General features: G+C 38.5%; 1 protein-coding gene across 1 annotated transcript in view; it reads right to left on the reverse strand.

Annotated features, from left to right (window-relative positions):
• Positions 1 to 581: 581 nt before the first annotated feature.
• Positions 582 to 22,946, reverse strand: part of PRTG (protogenin) — a 129,545-nt gene continuing 107,180 nt past the window's right edge. The window contains exons 12-20 of the mRNA XM_067751833.1: positions 21,136 to 21,231; positions 19,908 to 20,094; positions 19,093 to 19,220; positions 15,800 to 15,970; positions 7,578 to 7,760; positions 6,045 to 6,165; positions 4,600 to 4,765; positions 2,661 to 2,765; positions 582 to 2,176 (exon numbers count right to left, since the gene is read on the reverse strand). Of these exons, the coding sequence (XP_067607934.1) occupies positions 1,772 to 2,176; positions 2,661 to 2,765; positions 4,600 to 4,765; positions 6,045 to 6,165; positions 7,578 to 7,760; positions 15,800 to 15,970; positions 19,093 to 19,220; positions 19,908 to 20,094; positions 21,136 to 21,231 (1,562 nt within the window). The 3' untranslated portion in view covers positions 582 to 1,771. The remainder of the gene's footprint in view (positions 2,177 to 2,660; positions 2,766 to 4,599; positions 4,766 to 6,044; positions 6,166 to 7,577; positions 7,761 to 15,799; positions 15,971 to 19,092; positions 19,221 to 19,907; positions 20,095 to 21,135; positions 21,232 to 22,946) is intronic.

Genomic DNA, 22,946 nt, shown 5'->3' on the forward strand with positions numbered 1-22,946 from the left:
CCATACTTAGATAACTAAATGGGGGACTGTGAATTTGGTTCAGAAGTGCATGCTAGCAATTAATGTTGGTCTACTTCTGAACACATCCAATTTGGCACAAAACTACAGATTAAAAAACAACCAAAAAAGGTTGTGTCATCAGACACTGGGGTAGAAGATGATAGAGGTGGGACTGTCATCCAGTAACATTTTTTTGACTTTAGAACACCATTTAACATGACCCCCCACTTCCACAAATAAAAGGTTTCAAGGGGGATACCCATTAAGATTCCTTTTAAAAAGCGGCTCAAAAGTCATTTCCAGATAATTTGAAGAAATACTTTTAAAAGGAAAAGGGGATCCCTTCTCTACACCATGTATTTAATTCTTTATTGTCTCTCACTGCTGGGCACCTAACAGGTAACTGTCTCATTACTGAAAGAAGGCCTATTCTATGTGGCTAAGTAAACAGTTTACTGATTTCAAACCAGCAAGAGGATTAACTCACTCCTGGAGTTAGCATTCCTCATTCACAGCATTGACACTGAAGGAAGATTAAACAGAGTACCAAATTCTCTTAAGAATTCAAGAAAATACAACCAAGTTGGTAGAGATCTGAATACTTATCCCTAAACAAAACCTGCATAAAAACAAACCAAAATGCTTTGATAAAATACTGTACATCAAAAGAGTTACTGATAAAATCCAAGAAACTCTTAAGGCAACTTTCTGTACTCTTATCCTGAACAACTTCATGAATATTAAAAAGGTATAAGGCAAAGAACTTCATAATATATAATGGAAGGCACTGTTACCGTGATAACCTCAAGTTCATTTTACTGTCTACTGCTGCATTTATCTTCATTATTAATATTTAATGAAACTTCTTTACCCCTTTAAGCCAAGCTGGGATAAAAAAAAAACAACACAAAACACCAACCCTAACCTGTTCTCTTTGGAAGTCTATTTCCTGCAAGGAGTTTTGCAACTAATTCTGGAAAGGTTGAGGATGCTTTGCAAACTAGACAGTGCAGCCTTTGGCCAACTGTCAGGCAAAGGAGCAGGTAGAAAAGGCACGGCTTCTAGGCAGGCTGAGACTTGGGATACAGCAGATAAAGCACTCAAGACTCTAATGCCCACAACATAAAGGCTCTAGAAGCAATAGGAGTCCCTGTATGCTACTGAACAGTTCTATTCTCAAAAGAGATATGCTTTTTTGTTTTGGTCATTCAGTAAAGTCAACAGTCCCACTTTTCTCTTCTCTGCGGTTTCAGTCCTCACAGTTGGAGGTGTTAAATTATCCAAACCATACAGAGGTCATAGTTTGTTGCTGTTGTTTCTTAAATCAGAGCTTCAGATAAACATTCTTACTCATCTACCTATATGACTCCTTTGATCACACACATTACACATACAGCAATGAAAACAAAACGCTACTAGGAAGTATCATCGGTTATGTAGCTGAGAAACTATCACAACAAATGAGGTAACAAAGTTGTCTTCTGAGTTTGCCATGTGGCAAACTGAGGTAGATAGTCAGCAAAGGGGCTTTCAAAAGTCTTCCCTTTGCTCCAGTGATATATTTCATAATCCAGTCAAATATCTTGACTGTCTTTTCACATTGCTGACACTGAAACATTCAAAATACGTGAGCTTAAAGATAAAAAAAAAAAAACACATTCAAAAAAGGTGAAATACCCAATAAGATATCATGATTTTAACAAAAGGCTTTGGCTCCCTGTTCACTGTCCTTCGAAAAGACTTAAAGGTGAGAATACCTGGACGTGGCTATCTAGATTGGAAAATCCTTTTTATCAAAGCAGAGCATGGCAGATGGTGGCTGAGGAACTGAAGAGGAAATCTGCTCAGCATCTGATGGCACTGCATGTTCTTCACACTTTCTCATCGAGGGATCCCCACTCGAATCAGTGCCAGTGAAGGAACTGGGGGTCAGGGGTGTGGTACTTATAACTGAGGACAGGTGTATTTCATCATTGGACTCATGGGAGAACCTTCCAGAATCCCCAGTTTCGTGGCTGCCTTCACTATTCGCTGAATGCTCAGTATCAGTTGCAACACCAAAGGGTCTTGAGAAGCTGGCTGTATGACCTGCGGAGCTGGGGGAGTCCTCGTCACTGATTAATACGGTAGTGCCTGGCTGGTAAAAGCAGACCGCTTGAGTAAATCTTCTTTGAGGCTGGGTAAAAATACATAAAACACCATCAGTGATAACAGAGTGCTCTTAAAAAATAACAAATCTGGTTTTGCACATTGTGTGTGTGCTGAGCTAGCAAACTGATCGAGTACATGGGTAAAAGACCATCATGAAGGAACTGTCTAGGTCAGTGGTTCTCCGAGGAGTGGGAACACATCAGAATTACTGGGGCAAGTGAAATGTCGAAAGGCTTCTTCAGTGATTTTGATGAAGGCTCCTGCCCCATCCCTTTCTCCATTGCCCCTCAACTCCCACTGAAAACCACAGCTCTGATTACTATTCCAATTGTCACTTCGGTCATCAATACCCATGGCTTTCCATAGAGTCATGCCCCTAATTAATAAAATCACGGCTAGAAAGAACAAAGAAGTTAAAAAAAAACTCACTTACATTTTCCTCTTTTTAAAATTACCATCTCATATACCAGGGGCAGCAAAAGATTTTTTCCATTTAATGGGTGAGTTACCTGCTCAGCTTTTATCTTCTTAGAATCTTGGAAAAAAAGCCATTTTTTCTTAGTGTTGTTTTTAATTATAGGACCATAGCTATTAATTATCAGGTCAGTTCCTCCCTGGAGATATAAAAGGGGAAAATGCACATATTATAGATTTCAGTTTATTACAAGTAGTACACAAAATTTTTAAATGTTAAAAGAAAAAAATGATCACAGACATTATTATTTCTTCTTTTACACCAGCAGCACACAACAAATACAAGGTACTTGTTCGTGATCAAAAAGATATAATAGGTTTATTCCTAAGACAGATATATATGCTGAAGTATTTGGGGTGAAGTGTAAGGATTCCAAAACATATTTTCAAATGACAGAGGAAACAAAAATATATAGAGAGAGATACAAAAGTATGAAAAGATACTGACAATTATTTGTGCATTTATTAAATTTTTTCAACCTTTTCACATGGTTGAAAAATTTAAAAAGGATTTAGGAAGAGAAAAATGGGCCCACATATGCTCAACAAAATGGCAATAGACGGGGGATCAGCTCTTAGGCTAACCCAAGGGAATTCAGAGACCTGGCCTCCAAACTGGCTTCTCTGCTTCAATTCAGGCCCCCACTCTGCTCTGTGTCCTTTCATTTTAGATTCTCCCTCTCTCTTCCCATGTCTTCCTCCCCACTTCACTTCTCTTCAATCCTTTCTCATGTCTAGTTCCAAGTTAGTAATAACAGAATGACAGTGTATTTTGGTACTTTCTGTGCTTATTTAAAAGTTTTAGGTTCTAATGTTCTAGATTAATTTGAAATAAATTAAATGGCTTACATTTGTATCAGAAAATAAAAGCTAAATTAAGTTGCAAACAAAAAGACAACAGGAGTAGCAAAAATCAATGTACTATTATTTACCCATAATATATATAGTATATAGCACTGTGCTAGATACACGTAAATTGCATCTGCTAAATATAATTATATAAAATTTAACATCAAAATTGCCTGAAATTTTTTAATATTTTTGGTATTCTAAATTTTAGGGAAAGGTTGGGGAAGAAGAATTTATAGCAGGATTTGGCAAACTTTTCCTGTAAAGGGGCAGATAGTAAATGTCTTAGGCTTTGCAGACCACACATGCCCTCTGTTGCATTTTCTCCTCTTCCTCCTTTTTTGTTCCCCCCAAACTACCCTTTAAAAATGTGAAAAACATACTTAGCTCAGAGATGACCATACAAAAACAGACTGCAGGCTGGCCTGGGCTGGGCTATAGTTTGCAGATACTTAATTTACAGCACATTCGTTATGAGGGCTATTATAATAATGCACGATATCTAATGCTGCAAGTGACTAAAAATAATTTTCAGTTGGTGTTCATAATGCTTATCGCTGTACTATTATTACACATAGTGGAAAGGACATGAAGTATTATCCTCCAATGACATCTCTTTACTATATCCAACTTCCTAAGGCTGTACAGGGTAGGATTTTGAGACATCTATTTATATACTCTATATTTAAAAAATTTTCATTCACACCTGGAATGTGCTGATGCTCCATTTAGTTCTAAAATCAAATAAACTAAGTTGAGAATGGATTAATAAAAAATCGTCCATCCAGTATACACACAACAATCCAAATTGTAGTAAATATGGACTGATGACCTTGATGTCCTTATTTAAGACATCTCAGCTCCACATAATCCGAACTAATTGAATTTATGCTACTTTCTCATATTTCCTTTATCTTTATCTTTTATTCTTTTATCTATCCCTATCTTCTCCCCAAATATTGTATGCAAGGAAGGATCTGGGTGAAACGGTTTCACATTTCATTATGTGAAGTATGGACACAATACACTCAACATACAATTTTTTGGTAAAAAGATTTTACGCATAAAGATAAGATGAATGGTAGGAAGGACTATGTAGCACAACAGTCGCTCAGCTCAGAGTACCTTGGCATCGATGAAGCTGTTCGGCATGATCATTGGCATTAAGGACTCTTCATTTTCTAGAGCTCCTTCCAGGTTCTTTCCTACTTCATTTCCATTGGCTAGGGAGGCACTGGTATGAGATAATTGTTGAGTCCCATTCTGTGCTGTCTTGGAGGCAGTTGATTTCCTGAAATATTGCAAGAAAAGGAAATTTTCTAAGTCCACAAGAAGAGAGAAGCAAATGTACCAAATTTGGTGAAATCTGGGAAGTTCACAACTTTGCAAACAATGGAGTTCCTTAATGCTTGTTTCTTAAATATCTTTAGAAACTATTAGATTATAACTCCAACTCACTGCTGCAAACTTTTATGATGTGAGAAGGCTTGTTTTTTTTGTCCCAATGTCTGTTTATATAAAATTACTCTTTACACTTAGTAAAAACCTTAATATTTATAAAGTACTATTATTTATTATTGTCGCTTATTTATAATATATGCAGAAAATGTAGTTTAAAAAATTTACATGCTCTCCTTCAGGTCTGTAGATTGTCACACTAACGTAACAATTAATGATGACAAATTTACAGTAGCACTTATGCAAGATTTAGGCATCACTAAAACAATGTACATAAAGATTTCATTAAAAAATTCTTGAAGTGAGAAACTTGGACAGTAAAATTAAGCCAGTTCCATATACAAAAAACTTTAAAATTCTTTCATTAACATGTTTTCTGAGTGTGTTTCTATGCACAAGTACCAAAAACATATAGAATAAACTCTGAAAAACCTATGGTAATGCAGAGAGTCTAGTGATGAAGATTGCCTAAAAATGATGTGTATTTGACTTTGATTTTTTTAAATAAAGAACCTTAATAAATGAAAGCAAAAGCCAAAATATAAAAGGTTAGAAACAGAGAGGTTCACTGAATGCTGAGAATTTAGCTGAAGTCAAAAGCACTGATAAAATTGCCTGACAAGAGTTTATAGAGAACTAATCCCTAGTTATTACATTTGTTTTAATCCATGTCTGGAGAATCCCAAACATATGACCTATGGTGGTGAGGGTAGAGCTCTCAAGTGACTCAGACATTTCAGGCTACTTAAATATGAAAATATTCCAGGAAGTAAGGAATCCCTCAATCAGCAGATACATCATATTAAGTGGGTTATTTTCTTTAAAAATCCAAAGGATATACTTTGTGTTTCTCAAAATACCAAGGAAATGAGAAAACTAGGTCCTCATTGAAGAGTATTTTGTTGGTACAGTAATTTTTTTCAAATGGTGAGAGAATAATTTGCCAAAGTGAGCACATCTCTATAGCTGTAAGAACCCAAGTAATAATACATTCATTTTAAAGTGGAAAATCCAAGTTACTCTAAAAGGCACTTGATTTCAATTTGTTTCTGTGGTTACTGTAATTTAAATGTTTTTTAACCACATCAACATCTCTAGCAATGGAAACACACCTGGCTTTACTTCGGTATATCAAGATGAGAACACAGATGAGGATGCAGGTCAAGGCTATGCCAACACCTACAGCAATGCCGGTCATTGATTTTTGGTCCAGATGGTAATAGCCTGAATAAACTGGAAGGGGAAACACATGTACTCAGAGTCAATCAGAAAAGTAAATGATTCCATTTATCATAATTCTCAGATATTAGCTTTTCAACAATGTGTCTTCCTCTCATAGGAAAACTTTTGACAGTATCTGTGTCTAAGCAAAGAAGACATATTACTCTTTTATCAGTGACCTTAAAATTGGCTTATCTTCTCATATTGAAGATTCTAAATATGAGTTCTAGGTATTATTATATCAAACATGAACATCAGTTCGTAATTTATAATGCTAAAAGGCACAAGGCATAGATGTTCACTGACAGGCCAAAGGGTAGCTTTCATGTCATATTACCTTAAAAGCAGATCTGTATACTGAAGACTAGTTTTCCATTTATGCATTTTCATTTACACAGCAGTGCTTCTCAAACTTTAATGTGCATAAGAGTTACTAGGGGATATGTTAAAATGCAGACAGATGCTGATTCACGAGGTCTGGGGTAGAGCCCACGCACAATTCTGCATGTCTGACAAGCTCCCAGGTGCCATTTGTGCAGCTGGTCTCTAGGCACTTTGACTAGCAAGGTATCTGAGAAGCGAATACGAGCCTTGCTCTCCGCTTCCCCTGATGATACGGCAGCTACTGTGGCTACCTCCTTCCTGTGCTTAAATCTGACTGCCCTGCCCTTCTCTTTGTTTCTCTCTCTCCTTCCCAAAGTGTCCATCCCACAATACTGAATGACTATCCTCTGAGGAACTAAGAGCCTTTAAATCCCGCCCTGAATTCAGCTGGCACCTCCTCAATCTGAAGCTGTTCCTGCCACACCCTGCATCGCCACCCAGGCCCCCTCCCCCAGAGAGGGGAAAAAGGACGTGTCTAGTCCTGGGTCACAGGGGGCCCCCGGCGTCCTTCAGAACAATAGGACGATACCCTGAGTGGAGTGAGAATGGCTCTTTAAAGGTATTTTTTCCAATTGCTTTCTGGAGAGAAATAACTTTCACTCTGGAGAGGATGGGGTTTTTGTTTTTGTTTGTTGTTTTGGTGGGGAAAACTCTTAATGAAAACCATGCTCTTCTTAGCTTAAACACCACAACCATCACTGCCATTTATTTCCACAAACCCCCAGACACCTGCTCCCATCAGCTCAGGGGTGGTGTGGCTCATCTGTCTTGGTGGATGCACAGCTGGGAGGAGAAGTAACTGGGACACAGTGGTCTGAAAACCACAGTTAGTTCTGAGGGAAGTGTTTTCTCCTTCTAGGAGTGCAGGGAGAGCCATGCAGCTCCACAACATCAGAACCTTGCCAGCAAGAATTCAAGGAGCCGAGTATGGGTTTAGGGATATGGTCATGGGAGGAGCAGAAATATAGCAGAGGGGAGCTGGAAAACAATGTGTGTTTTCGTTTCTTAAGGAAAATCAATGATTATGGCAGTATACAAACCTTTGACATCAGCAGAATCTAAACGCTTGGGCCTCTGATTTGATTCAGGAGTTTCCTTTGGAAGTACGGCCAGCTCCACAGAATTTGAAAAGGGTCCTTCTCCTACCTCATTGGATGCAGATATCTTGACAATGTATATATTTCCTGCCACAAGGTTTTCTAGCAAAGCCATGGTTATTGCCCCTATAAATATATCAATTACAAATTAAGTAAACTGTCTTTTATTTATTCTTTTAATCACACAAACATGGTCCTTTATTTTTAAAATATTTTTCTGATTATAAAAATAACACATTTATTAGAAAACATCTGTAAAATAAATAAAATGACAATCTCCCATTGTTAACATTTTTGTGTATTTGTGTGTGTGTACGTGTGTGTACTGTACATGTGTGAGTACATATTTACTACGTGCATTTTTATATCCTAGAGTTTTCATTTAACATTGTGCCATGCACACTGCCCCTATATAATCCTTCTCTGTAATTTTGTTTTAAGAGTAGCTCGTAAAATCAACATGTATTTTTGTTTGGATACATATATGTATATACATATATATATATAAATACACACTTTTTTTAACCAAAAATATATATATAAACATATATGTAATTTTTTACTCTTTACATAGGTATGGATACAAATAGCATTAAAAACATTTTATTATGGAATATTTCAAACATAGGTAAAGACAAAATAACACAATGAACTCAGATTCAACAATTACAAGTAGATTTAAAAAATCCAATATGAGGGCTTCCCTGGTGGCGCAGTGGTTGAGAGTCCGCCTGCCGATGCAGGGGACACGGGTTTGTGCCCGGGTCTGCGAAGATCCCACATGCCGCGGAGCGGCTGGGCCCGTGAGCCATGGCCGCTGAGCCTGTGTGTCCGGAGCCTGTGCTCCGCAACGGGAGAGGCCACAACAGTGAGAAGCCCGCGTACCACAAAAAAAAAAAAAAAAAAAAAAATCCAACGTGAGACTCTTTCTTTTTTGGCCATGCCTCACCGCTTGCGGGATCTTACTTCCCTGACCAGGGACTGAACCCATGACCACTGCAGTGAAAGCGCTGAGTCCTAACCACTGGACTGCCAGGGAACTCCAATGAGTATCTTTTTTTTTTTTTCTTTTAGAAATGTTTAAACCACTTACAGTAATTGTGATAAATGATTTTGTTCTTATTTCTTAAATTAGAAACAACAATTATTTTTGAAAGTATGAATATATTTTTCACCCTCCTAATCATTATCTAAGATTTCCTGAATATAAACAGGCAAGAAGATGCCAAAGTTATGTAGGAACCTCACGGTGTTGAAGGCTAAGACCCCAGATTAACTATCAAAATTATCACCAGCAACCTGGCTAGCATCTACTTCTCTCCAAAATGAATCATCATTTGAATTTATATATATTTGGTATTGAAAGGTATCTTCTCTGATGGCATGACTGCCAAGAAGGATTCCTATTTGGGCACTGCTATTTCTTGAGGTGTCTTTCTGCTCTTGTCCTGCCACGGCACTGAAGTATTTTTCTTACAAAGGGAATCCCACCCTAGGAATTAGTCTTAATGTTAAGAAACCAGGTATAAAAGAAATTCAGCTAGGAAGTTGTTCTTGCACTGCATTTATGGGTGGATATTCACAGGGAAACCTAGCTTCCCTGGGGTAATTTCTTCTCATTTTTTCCTGATGCAGGGCACCCTTACAATAAATAGTTTTAGAGAGCTTACAACAGCTGGTAGCTGTCACCGCCAGCTCAGAGCTGGCTACACTAGTGCACTTGCTACAATATATTTCATTATGCAAGCGAAATGCAGGGTGATCTTAGAGCTGAGGCCATGACTCAGAGGCTACCTCTGCAGGTCACATGGTGGGAGGGAGCTGGACCCAGTGGCAGTGCGAGGAGCTGAACACAGTTTGCTTTCATGTGCTCCGGTTTCAACCTGGCCTAGAAAGAGTGTGAGCTACTTGAATACACAACTGTTGAATAAACACACTGACCCCTATTTAGAACCAGGAAGAGTGTCTTTGCACTGCCACTTGCTCTTAGGCAGGTGAATTAAAAAGCAACAACATATTGTGACATGTTACCATTAGCTAGATGGAAGAACATTTCAATTTGTTTACCAACATATAAATAAATTGAGTCTCCATTTTATCATAGAATACTTTACATTTAATTTTAGAAAGTGTTTGGCAAAGTCAATCACTAGTGAAATTAAAATTCTTTCGCTTAAACATTACAAATGGATGAGCTGTGTGTGTATATGTGTGTATGCACACTCCCCTTTCTCCCACAGGAAGTCTTCCTTCAGACAAAAAAAGGAAACTATAACATTCAGGTTCCCATACGAGCAGTTAAACCAGTTCCCAAATATTAAAGTGATTTGACTGTCCCTATATTCTCTCAGCAAATGGTCTAAATTCCAGTTGGTGTGATTGTTTCAGTCTACAGCCTTTTACACACGTCTGAACTTTTAGCTAGACTAGGAGTTTCACAAACCGGACAGTGTTAACAGGCTCAGCGTTGGATCAATGTTGATCAAGTCCTGGCATGTTACCAATTAAGTAATTTGCAACTTGGGGCATGTCACTGAACTTTACTTTCCTCGTGGGGGCAATAATTCCCACCTCATATAATTATTATATGGATTAAATGAACTACCATGGACAAGTGTCTGACACAAGTGTATATACTCAATGAAAGTAAGTCTTCCTCCTCACCTCTGATCTCCTCTCTTCCCTTTCTGGAGGACAGAAATTTTTTTTCACATGTGAACAGCTGAAGGTGGCTAGCATAATGCTTTGCACAAGATAATTCTCAGTAAATACCAACTGAACTAATACTAAAATATGAGCCATTTGTTACCAAAGGAATGTTCATTTAAAATATAAAAGCAGGGCTTCCCTGGTGGCACAGTGGTTAACAATCCACCTGCCAATGCAGGGGACACAGGTTCGAGCCCTGGTCCGGGAAGATCCCACATGCACGGAGCAACTAAGCCCGTGTGCCACAACTACTAAGCCTGTGCTCTAGAGCCCGCGAGCCACAACTGCTGAGCCTGCGTGCCACAACTACTGAAGCCCACGCGCCTAGAGCCCGTGCTTCACATCAAGAGAAGCCACCGCAATGAGAAGCCCACGCACTGCAGTGAAGACCCAACACAGCCATAAATAAATAAACACATTTATAGAAAAAGAAAAGAATGTCACCATATGTCACAAGATCTTTAACTTGTCATATCACCTCTCCAGACCTGAGTTTTCTTCTCTGCAAAATGAAGAGCTGGTGTCCATCCCCAAATACTAATTACTATTCATTCCGCCTCCAATTAGCGCCTTCCACTGCAGGCACACTGCTGTCACTCCAGTCTTAACATCATCACCTCATACCTTCATGCTGTCACGTGTCTCTTCTCTGGCTTCCCAGACCCCAACCTCCCCAGCTCCTCCTCTGCCTGCCCCTCCCACCCCCAACTCACCCTGGAAATGACATTCAGACTTTTCCAAGAACACAAGCTTCACTGGGCTCAGGGACCTCCTCTCTTTAGTTCACTGCTGTATCCCCACTGTCCAGAGCAATGCTTAGTGCCTAATGGGTACTTATGCTGGTCAGTTTTAGATATCAACGTGGCCAGGCTATAGTGTCCAGTTGCTAGCTCAAACACCAGTCTAGATATGGCTGTGAAGTTTTCTTTTTTAAGATGAAATTAATGTTTAAACCAGTAGACTGAGTAAAGCAAATTACCCTCCATAATACAGGTGGGCCTCATCGAATCAGTTTAAAGCCTTAAGAAAAAAGACTGAGTACCCCCGAAGAGGAAAGAATTCTGCCTCCAGACTCAAGACTTCAACATCAACTCCTGTCAGAATTTCTAGCCTGCTGACCAGCTCTGCAAATTTCAGATTTAGCAGCCCCAGTTCCTTCAATCTCAATCTCTCTCTCTCCCACTCTACCTACCTACCTACCTATCTGTACATACATACACACACACACATGCAAATACTACTGGTTCTCTTTCTCTGGAGCACCTTGACTTATAAACTACTCAGTAAAGATTTATCAAATCTTACAAATGCTTTTTTTTTTTTTTTTTCCGGTTCGCGGGCTTCTCACTGCTGTGGCCTCTCCCGTTGCGGAGCACAGGCTCCGGACGCGCAGGCCCAGTGGCCATGGCTCACGGGCCCAGCCGCTCCACAGCATGCGGGATCCTCCCAGACCGGGGCACGAACCCGCGTCCCCTGCATTGGCAGGCGGACTCCCAACCACTGCGCCACCAGGGAAGCCCACAAATGCTTTTAACCTATAAAATAAAACACTGTTTCATGCTAAAAAGAAAAACAAACAAAAAACCTCTCAGAATATATTAGACTCTGGGGGCTTCCCTGGTGGCGCAGTGGTTAAGAATCCGCCCATCAATGCAGGGGACACGGGTTCAAGCCCTGGTCCGGGAAGATGCCACATGCTGTGGAGCAACTAAGCCAGTGAGCCACAACTACTGAGCCTGAGCTCTAGAGCCCGTGGGCCACAACTACTGAGCCCATGTGCCACAACTACTGAAGCCTGCATGCCTAGAGCCCACTGTCTGCAACAAGAGAAAGCACCGCAGTGAGAAGCCCGTACACCACAATTAAGAGTAGCCCCCGCTCATCACAACTAGAGAAAGCCCACGTGCAGCAACGAAGACCCAACGCAGGCAAAAATTAAATAAATAAATTTATTTTTAAAAAAGCAAAGCGTAAGATTTTACGGTTGGAGAAAAGTCCCAGTATGCAGTCTCATACCTTTCTCTCTTCTGTCCATACTAAGTGATTTTGTTTTTTCAATTACAGTCTTAACTTCATCTACATACTGATGACTTCTAAGTTATACCACTAGTCCATACCTCTCCCATGAACTTAACCCTCCCACCGCTTATTCAACCTCTCTACTTGGACAGCCAAGAGGCATCTCAAATGTAACATGTTCAAAATCAAACTTTTGATTTCCCCCACCAATTTTGTTTCTTTTTTTTCTTATACCCCACATCAATCTGTGGCAAATCGAGTAGACTATTCCTTCAAATTATGTTCTCATAGCTTCTTATTACCTTCCTTGTTATTATCCCTGTCCAAACTGCCATTAGCTCTCACACAGACACCTGCGAATTAAATGGTTTCCCAGGGACTTCCCTGGAGGTCCAGTGGTTAAGACTCCATGCTCTCAATGTGAGGGGCATGGGTTCGATCCTTGGTCGGGGAACTAAGATCCCACATGCCCCATGGCGTGGCCAAAAATAAATAATAAAATAAAATATACTTTAAGAAAAAGAAGAACTAAAAAAGTAAGTGGTTTCCCAATTTCTGCTCTTACTTCCTTATAGTCAATTTTTCAGGTAGGCTGTTAGGGGGTTGCCAAAGTAATCCTTTCAAAATGTAAATCAGATCAATGTCTTCCATCCCTCTTAGAAAAAAATCCGTGGTCCAGGAAGTCTGGCCTACCAGATCTTCCCTTGGCAACCTCCCCACCTCATTTCCCATTTCCCCTCACTCTGTCTAGCCACCCTGGCCATCTTGTTGTTCCTCTAAAATGCCAAGCGCACTTCTGTCTCAGGGCCTTTGCACTTCCCCCAGATATCCATATGTCTCTGCTCAGATGTCATTTCTTTCAAAAGAACTTACTCCGCTACCTCCATCACTTTATTCTTTCCCCTATTTTTTTTTAAATTTATTTATTTTATTTATTTATTTTTTTGGCTGTGTTGGGTCTTCTTTGCTGCGTGTGGGCTTTCTCTAGTTGCAGTGAGCGGGGGCTACTCTTAATTGTGGTGTACGGGCTTCTCACTGCGGTGGTTTCTCTTGTTGCAGAGCATGGGCTCTAGGCATGTGGGCTTCAGTAGTTGCAGCACAGGGGCTCAGTAGATGTGGCTCGTGGGCTCTAGAGCTCAGGCTCAGTAGTTGTGGCGCACGGGCTTAGATGCTCTGTGGCATGTGGGATCCTCCCGGACCAGGGCTCGAACCCACGTCCCCTGCATTGGCAGGGGGACTCCTAACCACTGCACCACCAGGGAAGCCCCCTCAAACTCTTTACATTTTTCTCTCTGAAAAAAGTAAACTCAATTGCTTTTTACTTATATTGTTTATTTTGTTCTCTATGAATTACTAGCATTAGCTATGAAAAAGGTTCCCTACATTTAACAAGAGACAAAAGCTTTTCACTGATAATGTTTCTTAAATTTACACAAGCAGCATAATGGCAAAAATAGAATTTTCCCCCTATGCTTTATTATATAGTTAGGAAGGCTTATACAGAAGTAAAAACTAATTACAATTCATTTTGCTATTGGGCCATCAATGAGGCAAAAATGTTGTTTTCTGGGCCTTGTCTGAAACTGACAAATGAATGCATTAAAAAGAACCAAAACTAAATACTGTTTCTTTTTAGGCAGGTACAAATGAAGAGCCAAAGGAAGTATGTGCTCATGAGATCAAAATTCTTTTATAAGTACTTATATAACACTCATTAAATCAGGTTAGTCACTTGGTCAAATGTTGTGTCAATGAATCATTTTGGAATTAATTAATGAAAACTGAATTATATATTTTAAGAATATTGTGGCAGACTGTAAGATGAATAGCCCTGCATAAATTACGCTTCCATCTCTCCATACCTGTGGGCAGTCTCTTCCCACACTAAGTCTGGGCTTGCCTACATGATTCGTTTTGCCAGTGGGATGTTAGCAAATGTGAATCAGGCAGAGGTCTGCAAAGCTTTGTATGTGGGGCTTCTTTCCTCTCTCCCGGATTTTGGAATTCTCCCACTGTTTTTATGCCACCCACACCCTGTTGAAACCCTGAGATGATCAGAGCCTCATGAGTGACCTCAGGAGACACCAAAAGAAGAACTGCCCTGCTGATCCCACTCCAAACTGCTGACTCAGAGAGTGTGAGAAAATAAAATGGCTGAGTTTTAGAGTGGTTTGTTAGAGAGCAGTAGATAATGGATAAAACACAAAATTGTATTGCTGGGAGGTACTTATTATTACTTTCCAGGCTGTTCAGCGACTAGGAAATCATTACTTAGTGGGGCACCCGCTTAATGAAAAATATGAATATGCAACTATCAAAACTCCAGCTTCTGTTACCATTTGTTTATTTTACAACTACAAAAGTGTTATATTGATTACATCCACATAAGTGACCTTAAAGTGTATTCTCTTAATTGGGTGAATATTCCCCTTAAAAGGTAAAATGTATGTGGAAGTGCCTGGCACTGTAAAGTGTTTAGAATATGTAGCTGGAAAACAAATTTCCTTCTCAAAATCCTTCTTAAGCTTTTAATTGCCTGGAAAACAGTTCTTAGCATGTATGTCTGAATTTAAAAAGTATCAAAATCAACTATAATTCAATAAGAAGTTAAAAGAAGTATCAAAATCATGAAATTATACTGTTTATGTGATGGTCCATCCAAACACTGGCATATGAGACCTGTCCAAATGAAAGATTCCAAAATTTAAAAAGGGCATATTATAACAGCATGAAGTAAGAATGTTAAATTCTAGAATACAGTTTTTCTCAGCCAAAATAAAATTGGTATTAAACAATTTAAATTCAGTGTTCCTAAGCCCTAAGCAGCTTTTCCCTGTACTTAAGTGGACCCTAGTATTCATATGGGTCAATTTATTTGAATGTGGACTGTTTTAGTAGCTGTACAAAGGTCTTCTCCATTAAACCAGGTCTTTCTCCAGTGTTTGCTACTCCAGTGCAAGATACACAACCGCTGGAAATCTAGTAATTATCTATAACAATTTGTATCTCACTTCCTTACCTTCTCTCTCCCTCCCTTAGTGACCAAGTTCTGTTAATTTTACCTCCTTACTGTCTTTCAACCACCCTCTTCTTTACATCTCACTCCTTGCCACCCTAACCCGGGCTTATCATTCTCTTTCCTGGACTGCAACAATTACTTCCTAGTCTCCTTGCATTATTCTTACCCCTACTCCTCCTCTACCAAACCTCTTCTATTCACAATACTCAGAGTGATTTTTCTGAAGTGTGAAATCAGGCTCATGCTTAAAGTATGTTGATGGCTTCCCAATGTCCTTTGAACAAAACTAAAATTCTTAATCATTTGTTACTTCATAAACATAAATTCAAAACAAACTCTAGATCCCTCTTTCCCTTTGTTTCCTTATCATTAATAACCTTACTTTTCATGCCCTTCGGTAAATTATGATCATATATACCTTCTCGGTGTAGGACCTGCCACTCTCCTGCAATCCAGGCCTTCCTGGATGCATACAAGATAGTGTAGCGCGTCACAACCGTCTCTGGGCCATCAGGAGGTTTCCAAGAAACCAGGGCAGTGTCATCCTCTATCAATGTCACTTTCACTCCAACTGGTGGGCCTGCTGGTGCTGTGCACACATGTAGAAAATATTGTATTATTAGGAGAAAATGGTCATTAAGTACTCAAATACCTGGACAGGCACAGATAAGAGTTTAAAAAACTAGAAACTACTATAAAAACATCTCAAAATCACAGCTTTTACAGCTCATTAGTGACAATATCAAAATACGATTTTTCTCTTCTTTATCTGAAAACTCATTTCATTTTTATAATGTTTAAAACATTTAAAATATATAAAGGAGGTGGTAGATTCCTAGATGAGGAACTACTAAGTCAAAGGTTGTCAGCATTTTTAGGGCTCTTTACATTGTTTTGCCACATGGACAACTAGAAAGGTTTACAGTTCCACCAGGGCACCTGTGCATTACTCACTCTATTAGGTACTGAAGCTAAACTACATTTCTTACTAAAATGCATAGAATGTATATTTAATCTGATCTAGGAAGCCACTCAAAAAATACTCCTGAGACTGAAACATTCAGTTACTCACCAAACCGTTGTGAATCAGTGAGTTTATAGAACAGACTTTACCTTATACCTACCTTACCTTATATCTTATCTACCTTTACCTTATATCTTATCTACCTTTACCTTATATCTACCTTAGACTAATACCTTATATTTACGAAAGGTAGTGAAGTCCTGGGATTTTAGTGGAGCCCATGTTCAATATGAGCTAAAGGTGTGAAGAGCTCGTTTTGGGCACTACCTCACATATGGAATATTGCCAAAACCATAGCAAAACAGCCCAATGCTCACTTAAATAAGTATCCTTTGTTTTCTCTCAGCATCATTAAAATAGAGCTGCAATCTACACCTTCACCATCATTCTAGAGAGAAGGAAATGCATGGAGAGATATACCGTGTTCTTGGATTGGAAGAATTAATACTGTGAAAATGATTATACTACCCAAAGCAATCCACAGATTCAATGCAATCCCTATCAAATTACCAATGGCATATTTCACAGAATTACAACAAAAAATTTTACAATTTGTATGGAAACACAAAAGACCCCAAATAGCCAAACTGATCTTGAGAAAGAAAAATGGAGCTGGAGGAATCAGGTTCCCTGACTTCAGACTATACTACAAAGCTACAGTAATTAAGACAGCATGGTACTGGCATAAAAATGGAAATATAAATCAATGGAACAAGATAGAAAGCCCAGAGATAAACCCACACACCTATGTTCACCTAATCTATGACAAAGGAGGCAAGAATATACAATGGAGAACAGTCTCTTTAAGAAGTGGAGCTGGGAAAACTGGACAGCTACATATAAAAGAATGAAATTAGAACACTCCCTAACATCTAAACACAAAAATAAACTCAAAATGGATTAAAGACCTAAATGTAAGGCCATACACTATCAAACTCTTAGAGGATAACATAGGCAGAACACTCTTTGACATAAATTGCAGCAAGATCTTTTTTGACCCATCTCCTAGAGTAATGAAAATGAAAACAAAAATAAACAAATGGGACCTAATGAAACTTAAAAGCTTTTGCACAGCACAGGAAACCATAAACAAGACGAAAAGACAACCCTCAGAATGGGAGAAGATATTTGCAAACAAGGTAACTGACAAGGGATTAATATCCAAAGTATACAAACAGCTCATGCAGCTCAATATCAAAAAAACAAAAACAAAAAAAAACACAACCCAATCAAAAAATGGGCAGAAGAACTAAATACACATTCCTCCAAAGAAGACATATGGATGGCCAAGAGGCACATGAAAAAATGCTCAACATTGCTAATTATTAGAGAAGTGCAAATCAAAACTACAATGAGGTTATCACCTCAAACTGGTCAGAATGGCCATATTCAAAAAATCTACAAACAATAAATGCTGGAGAGGGTGTGGAGAAAAGGGAACCCTCTTGCACTGTTGGTGGGAATGTAAATTGACATAGCCACTATGGAGAACAGTATGGAGGTTCCTTAAAAAACTAAAAATAGAACTACCATATGACCCAGCAATCCCACTCCTGGGCATATACCTGGAGAAAACCATAACTCAAACAGATACATGCACCACAATGTTCACTGCAGCATTGTTTACAATAGCCAGGACATGGAAGCAACCTAAATGTCCATCAACAGAGGAATGGATAAAGAAGATGTGGTATATATACACAATGGAATATTACTCAGCTATTTAAAGGAATGAAATTGTGCCATTTGCAAAGATGTGGATGGACCTAGAGACTGTCATACAGAGTGAAGTAAGTCAGAAAGAGAAAAACAAATATCGCTTATATATTGAATCTAAAAAAATGATACAGATGAACTTACTTGCAAAGCAGAAATAGAGACACAGATGTAGAGAACAAATGTATGGATACCAGGAGTGGGGGGGAGTTGGATGAATTAGGAGATGGGGACCAACATACGTACACTATTGATACTATGTATAGAGTAGATAACTAATGAGAACCTACTGTATAGCACAGAAAACTCTACTCAGTGCTCTGTGGTGACCTAAATGGGAAGGAAATCCAAGAAAGAGGGGATATACGTATACATACAGCTGATTCACTTTGCTGTACAGCAGAAACTAACAACACTGTAAAGCAACTATACTCCAATAAAAATTAGTTTTTAAAGAAAGGAAATGCAGGTTTAGAGACATGGAATATTTTAGCAACTGCCATTGGTAAGCTACAGAATTGGTGCTCAATCCGGTATCATCTATACTGCACTATGCACAGAATCAAGCTACTGCTCACGTTAGATTCTAATGTGGGCTCCTAACGTCATTAAATATGTTACCCACTTTCTTCCATTTTAAATTACTTGGGTGCAGCCTTGCACAGCACACCTGTTCTTAGAAAATGTAGCACCCCCTAAAGAGACCCTAAATTTAAGCCCACTTGCTTATGCAATACATTGAGAGGAAAAATATTTTTACTGTAATAAAGGAAAAGAAACTTCAAAAGTTAAGAAACAAAATAAATACATACACGTAGACTGGTAGGTGGCAATCAGGGTAGTACCTTCTTCAAAGTGATGTCTGTGTGTGTGTGTGTGTGTGTGTGTGTGTGTGTGTGTGTGTGTGTGTGTGTGTGTATAATACATAGATAAAACCCAGATAAAACCCACAGGGGAGCTGCTTTCTTTACCTTCTGGAAGTGTAGAGTGGTAGACAACGGGGCTCCAGGGACTGGAAAGTTGATCCACATGCAGTCGAACAGCAAATTCATATTTGGTGTTTGGTTCTAGACCTTGAACCAACATGTGAGTTTCTGATCTATAATGAGTAATAAAGTAGTTAATGCTGGTAGCACATTGTTTCTAAAAGATTGCCAGGATTTCCAATCAATACAGGTTACTGTTATTTATTACCTCCCTCATTTCCTTTAAAAAAAATTTTTAGATTAAAAAGAAATCTAATTTGATTATTAAAATGCTACATTGGATATTATAGAAATAAGCCTAAAAACTGCCTCTCTGAGAGGAAACTAGGAAATTAACAGTACAGAAATGTCCCAAATCAAAGGGATTTCTTCTGAAATACTGTTAAGTCAAATCACTCTTTTAAAGTATAATGATGGGCATCTTTCTAACTATAACCTAGCAAACAGAATAACTAGCTTTATTTTTTGATGCCAGCATGAAAATTGACTTGTTTCCTTCTTTAAATATGCTAAGTTTAGCTACTTGAAAGTCATCATATTGATAGTTTCTTGTCTAATCTTGTTGCACGAGGCTGGGGAAACAACAACAAAAAAATCATTTATGAAAATTAAATTTCAAAATAAATGCGGTTTTCAGAACTGATTATGGTAAAGATGCAAAATCCCCTGCCCTGACATAAGTAAGATAAGTTCTGAGACAAATGCTTACAGCTGAAGCCCAAGTTGACCCAAGATAGTAAAGAAGGAAGTGTGAGTGGGGAGGAGAGCAAAGAAAACAACCATTAATAGAAGCTACATACGTTTGAAGGTATAAAACCAAAGAAGCATTCTGCAGGCCAACAGGGTTACAGCGGATGGTGTAGTTAATTATTTGTGCAGTGGTGAACGCAGGCCTCCTCCAGTGCAGGAAGATGGAAGATGAGGTGTTAGCCTTCGCATAGAGATGGTGGGGTGGTGGTGGAGGAGGAACCATGCGATCACGAACAGCTATTGAAAAAGACAATGTTAATTTACCACATGGCGTAACATTTAATGTAGAAAGTGGTAAAATGGTAAAATCATAACACCCCACCCTTTAGGTCTTTCTTCCACCAGAGGTTCATAGTGGTCTAGAGATGTATCATTCAAACCTGAGTGACTCTTCCGTAAGTTAGATAAGGAATCAAATATTATCAATACTTAGAATGTAAGACAGAAGCACAGAGAAGTCAAGCTACCAGCCGAAGACATTCAGAAAGCCAGCAGTAGACTTAAAACTAGACTGACATCCTCTTTAGTAGCAATAAAACCAAACAGCTCTCAGCAGCAATAAAACTGAATAGCAACTGGAATGAAATAATTAGCCTCAAGGTTAAAGGAGATAAAAGAAAACTTAGTATCTGTAGGTATTCAGGGTTATTTTCCCAGTTAAATTTCTTTTTTAAAAAAATTTTATTTAATTAATTAATTTATTTTTGCTGCGTTGGGTCTTCACTGCTGCATGTGGGCTTTCTCTAGTTGCGGCAAGCGGGGGCTACTCTTTGTTGCGGTGCACGGGCTTCTCATTGTGGTGGCTTTTCTTGTTGCAGAGCATGGGCTCTAGGTGCGTGGGCTTCAGTAGTTGTGGCACGCAGGCTGAGTAGCTGTGGCTCGTGAGCTCTAGAGCACAGGCTCAGTAGTTGTGGTGCATGGGCTTGGATGCTCCATGGCACGTGGGATCTTCCCATACCAGGGCTCAAACCTCTGTCCCCTGCATTGGCAGGCAGATTCTTAACCACTGCACCACCAGGGGAGTCCCCACAGTTAAATTTCTAATGGTCTCTTCCTTGCAAAACTAAAATAGGTTCTTATAATTAAATACATCTCACTTAAATATTTACTGAGTACGTACTTGTTCAAGATACTACGTTAGGTATCCTGGAGGATATGAAAGTAATAAAACCACCAAGGTATCCAAGTAGTGATGAGACTTAAATTTAAAGAAGGAAGTAGAGGAAAAAAGAGTATGAGTCGAACACTGTGAAACAAGCTACTGTAACTCTTACTTACACACGCATCCTGGAGTACTGACTGTTTGATCTGCCTGGTAGCCATCTTCTATGTTGTTGTAAGCCAGCAATCTCACATGATATTTTCTTCTCGGGTCTTTAAAGAAACCAACAGGTAATAATTAGGCCCAGCCCTCTAGATAGGAACAAAGGTTCTACAGCCTTTCTAGATTTTGGTTTAAAAACCTTCTGAATACATAAGAGCTCTAAGTAAAATGAAAATTTTCTCTCTCCTTGTTCTACACAGTGACTCAGCAGTTCGCCTTATTATGACATTGCTATTGTGACTATCTACCAATTGATAAAATTTTATTTTATTTAACCTTATTTCAAACAATAACATTACCACCACTGTTCTTCCTCCTCTTCCTCAACTGACCAGACATAGATTCTTGATTTTAAAAGGCTTGGGCTGCCTGATGGATTCCTTACAAGTGGTTATGCTACATAGAAGTTTTCTGTTTAGTTATTTGAGGGTAGTTAACTTAAAAGCATGGAAATCAAACTGAGATTGTTTTCCCCCTAAAAGGTAAGAAGAATTACAGTTGTCATTCTTTAGTACCTTTGAAAATGTTTATAACCACGTATTATTTAAGTTTATTTCACCGCGTGCCCTTTTCCACAAACATAAATTTTCAGTTGAGAGCTAAATTTATCAAGAAAGAGGAGGTGGAGCTCCCTCTACTGGTGTTCATTAACTAACACAATACAGAAACTAAAGTCCATCCCATACATATTAAAACAAAAATTTTTTTCAGGTTTTTGAGGAATTAAGTGGTTACAATTTTAAATAATATACTTTAGAAGATATTCAAGAAGTTTAATGATATAAATACATTTAAATGTAAGTGTTTACGATAACATTTAACTATAAAGTAATACTTGCTTAGGGCAAAAATAAAACTATTCAGAAACAATGTATTCCTTTTTTCTCCCCACAGCTTCATTAAGGTATGGTTGACAAATAAAGCTTGTATATATTTAAGGTATATAACTTGATGTTTGGTATAGGCATACACTGTGAAATGATCACTACAATCAAGTGAATCAGAAGACCCATCACTTCACTAGTTACCATTTGTGTGTGTGTATATGTGTGGTGAAAACATTTAAGATCTACACACTTAGTAAATTTCAAGTATACAATACAGCTTTGATAACTATAGTCATGCTGTACATCAGATCTCCAGAACTTACTCACCTTGCATAACTGAAACTTTGTACCCATCTCCCCATTTCCCCCACTCCTGGCAACCACCATTCTACTTTCTGCTTCTATGAGTTTAACTATTTTAGATTCCATATATAAATGAGATCATGTAGTATTTGTCTTTCTGGCTTATCTCACTTGGCATAATGTCCTCTAGGTTCATTTATGTTGTGCAAATGGCAGGATTTCCCTCTTTTTAAAAGTTGAATAACATTCCATTATATATATGCCCCATTTTCTTTATCCATTCACCTGTTAACAGGCATTTAGGTTGTTTTCACACCTTGTCTACTGTGAATAATGCAGTGACTATGGAGGTGCAGATAGCTCTCTGATGTACTGATCTCATTTCCTTTTGAGATATACTCAGAAGTGGGATTGCTGGATCATACGCTAAGTCTATTTCTAATTTTAATGCGTTTCTATATTATACTTCTCTAAATAATAAAAAAACAAACACATAAATAAATCCAAGGGAATTTCACAAAGGAAAGCAATCATCCTTAATAGATATATCAAATGTGAAAAAAAACCCTTACAACAATATAATAATTCTAGATTGAATTCAAACATTTAATATCCAAAAACAAGATGTAAAGTTT

The sequence above is a fragment of the Pseudorca crassidens genome, chromosome 1, assembly GCF_039906515.1.
Source record: "Pseudorca crassidens isolate mPseCra1 chromosome 1, mPseCra1.hap1, whole genome shotgun sequence".
Classification (NCBI taxonomy): domain Eukaryota; kingdom Metazoa; phylum Chordata; class Mammalia; order Artiodactyla; family Delphinidae; genus Pseudorca; species Pseudorca crassidens.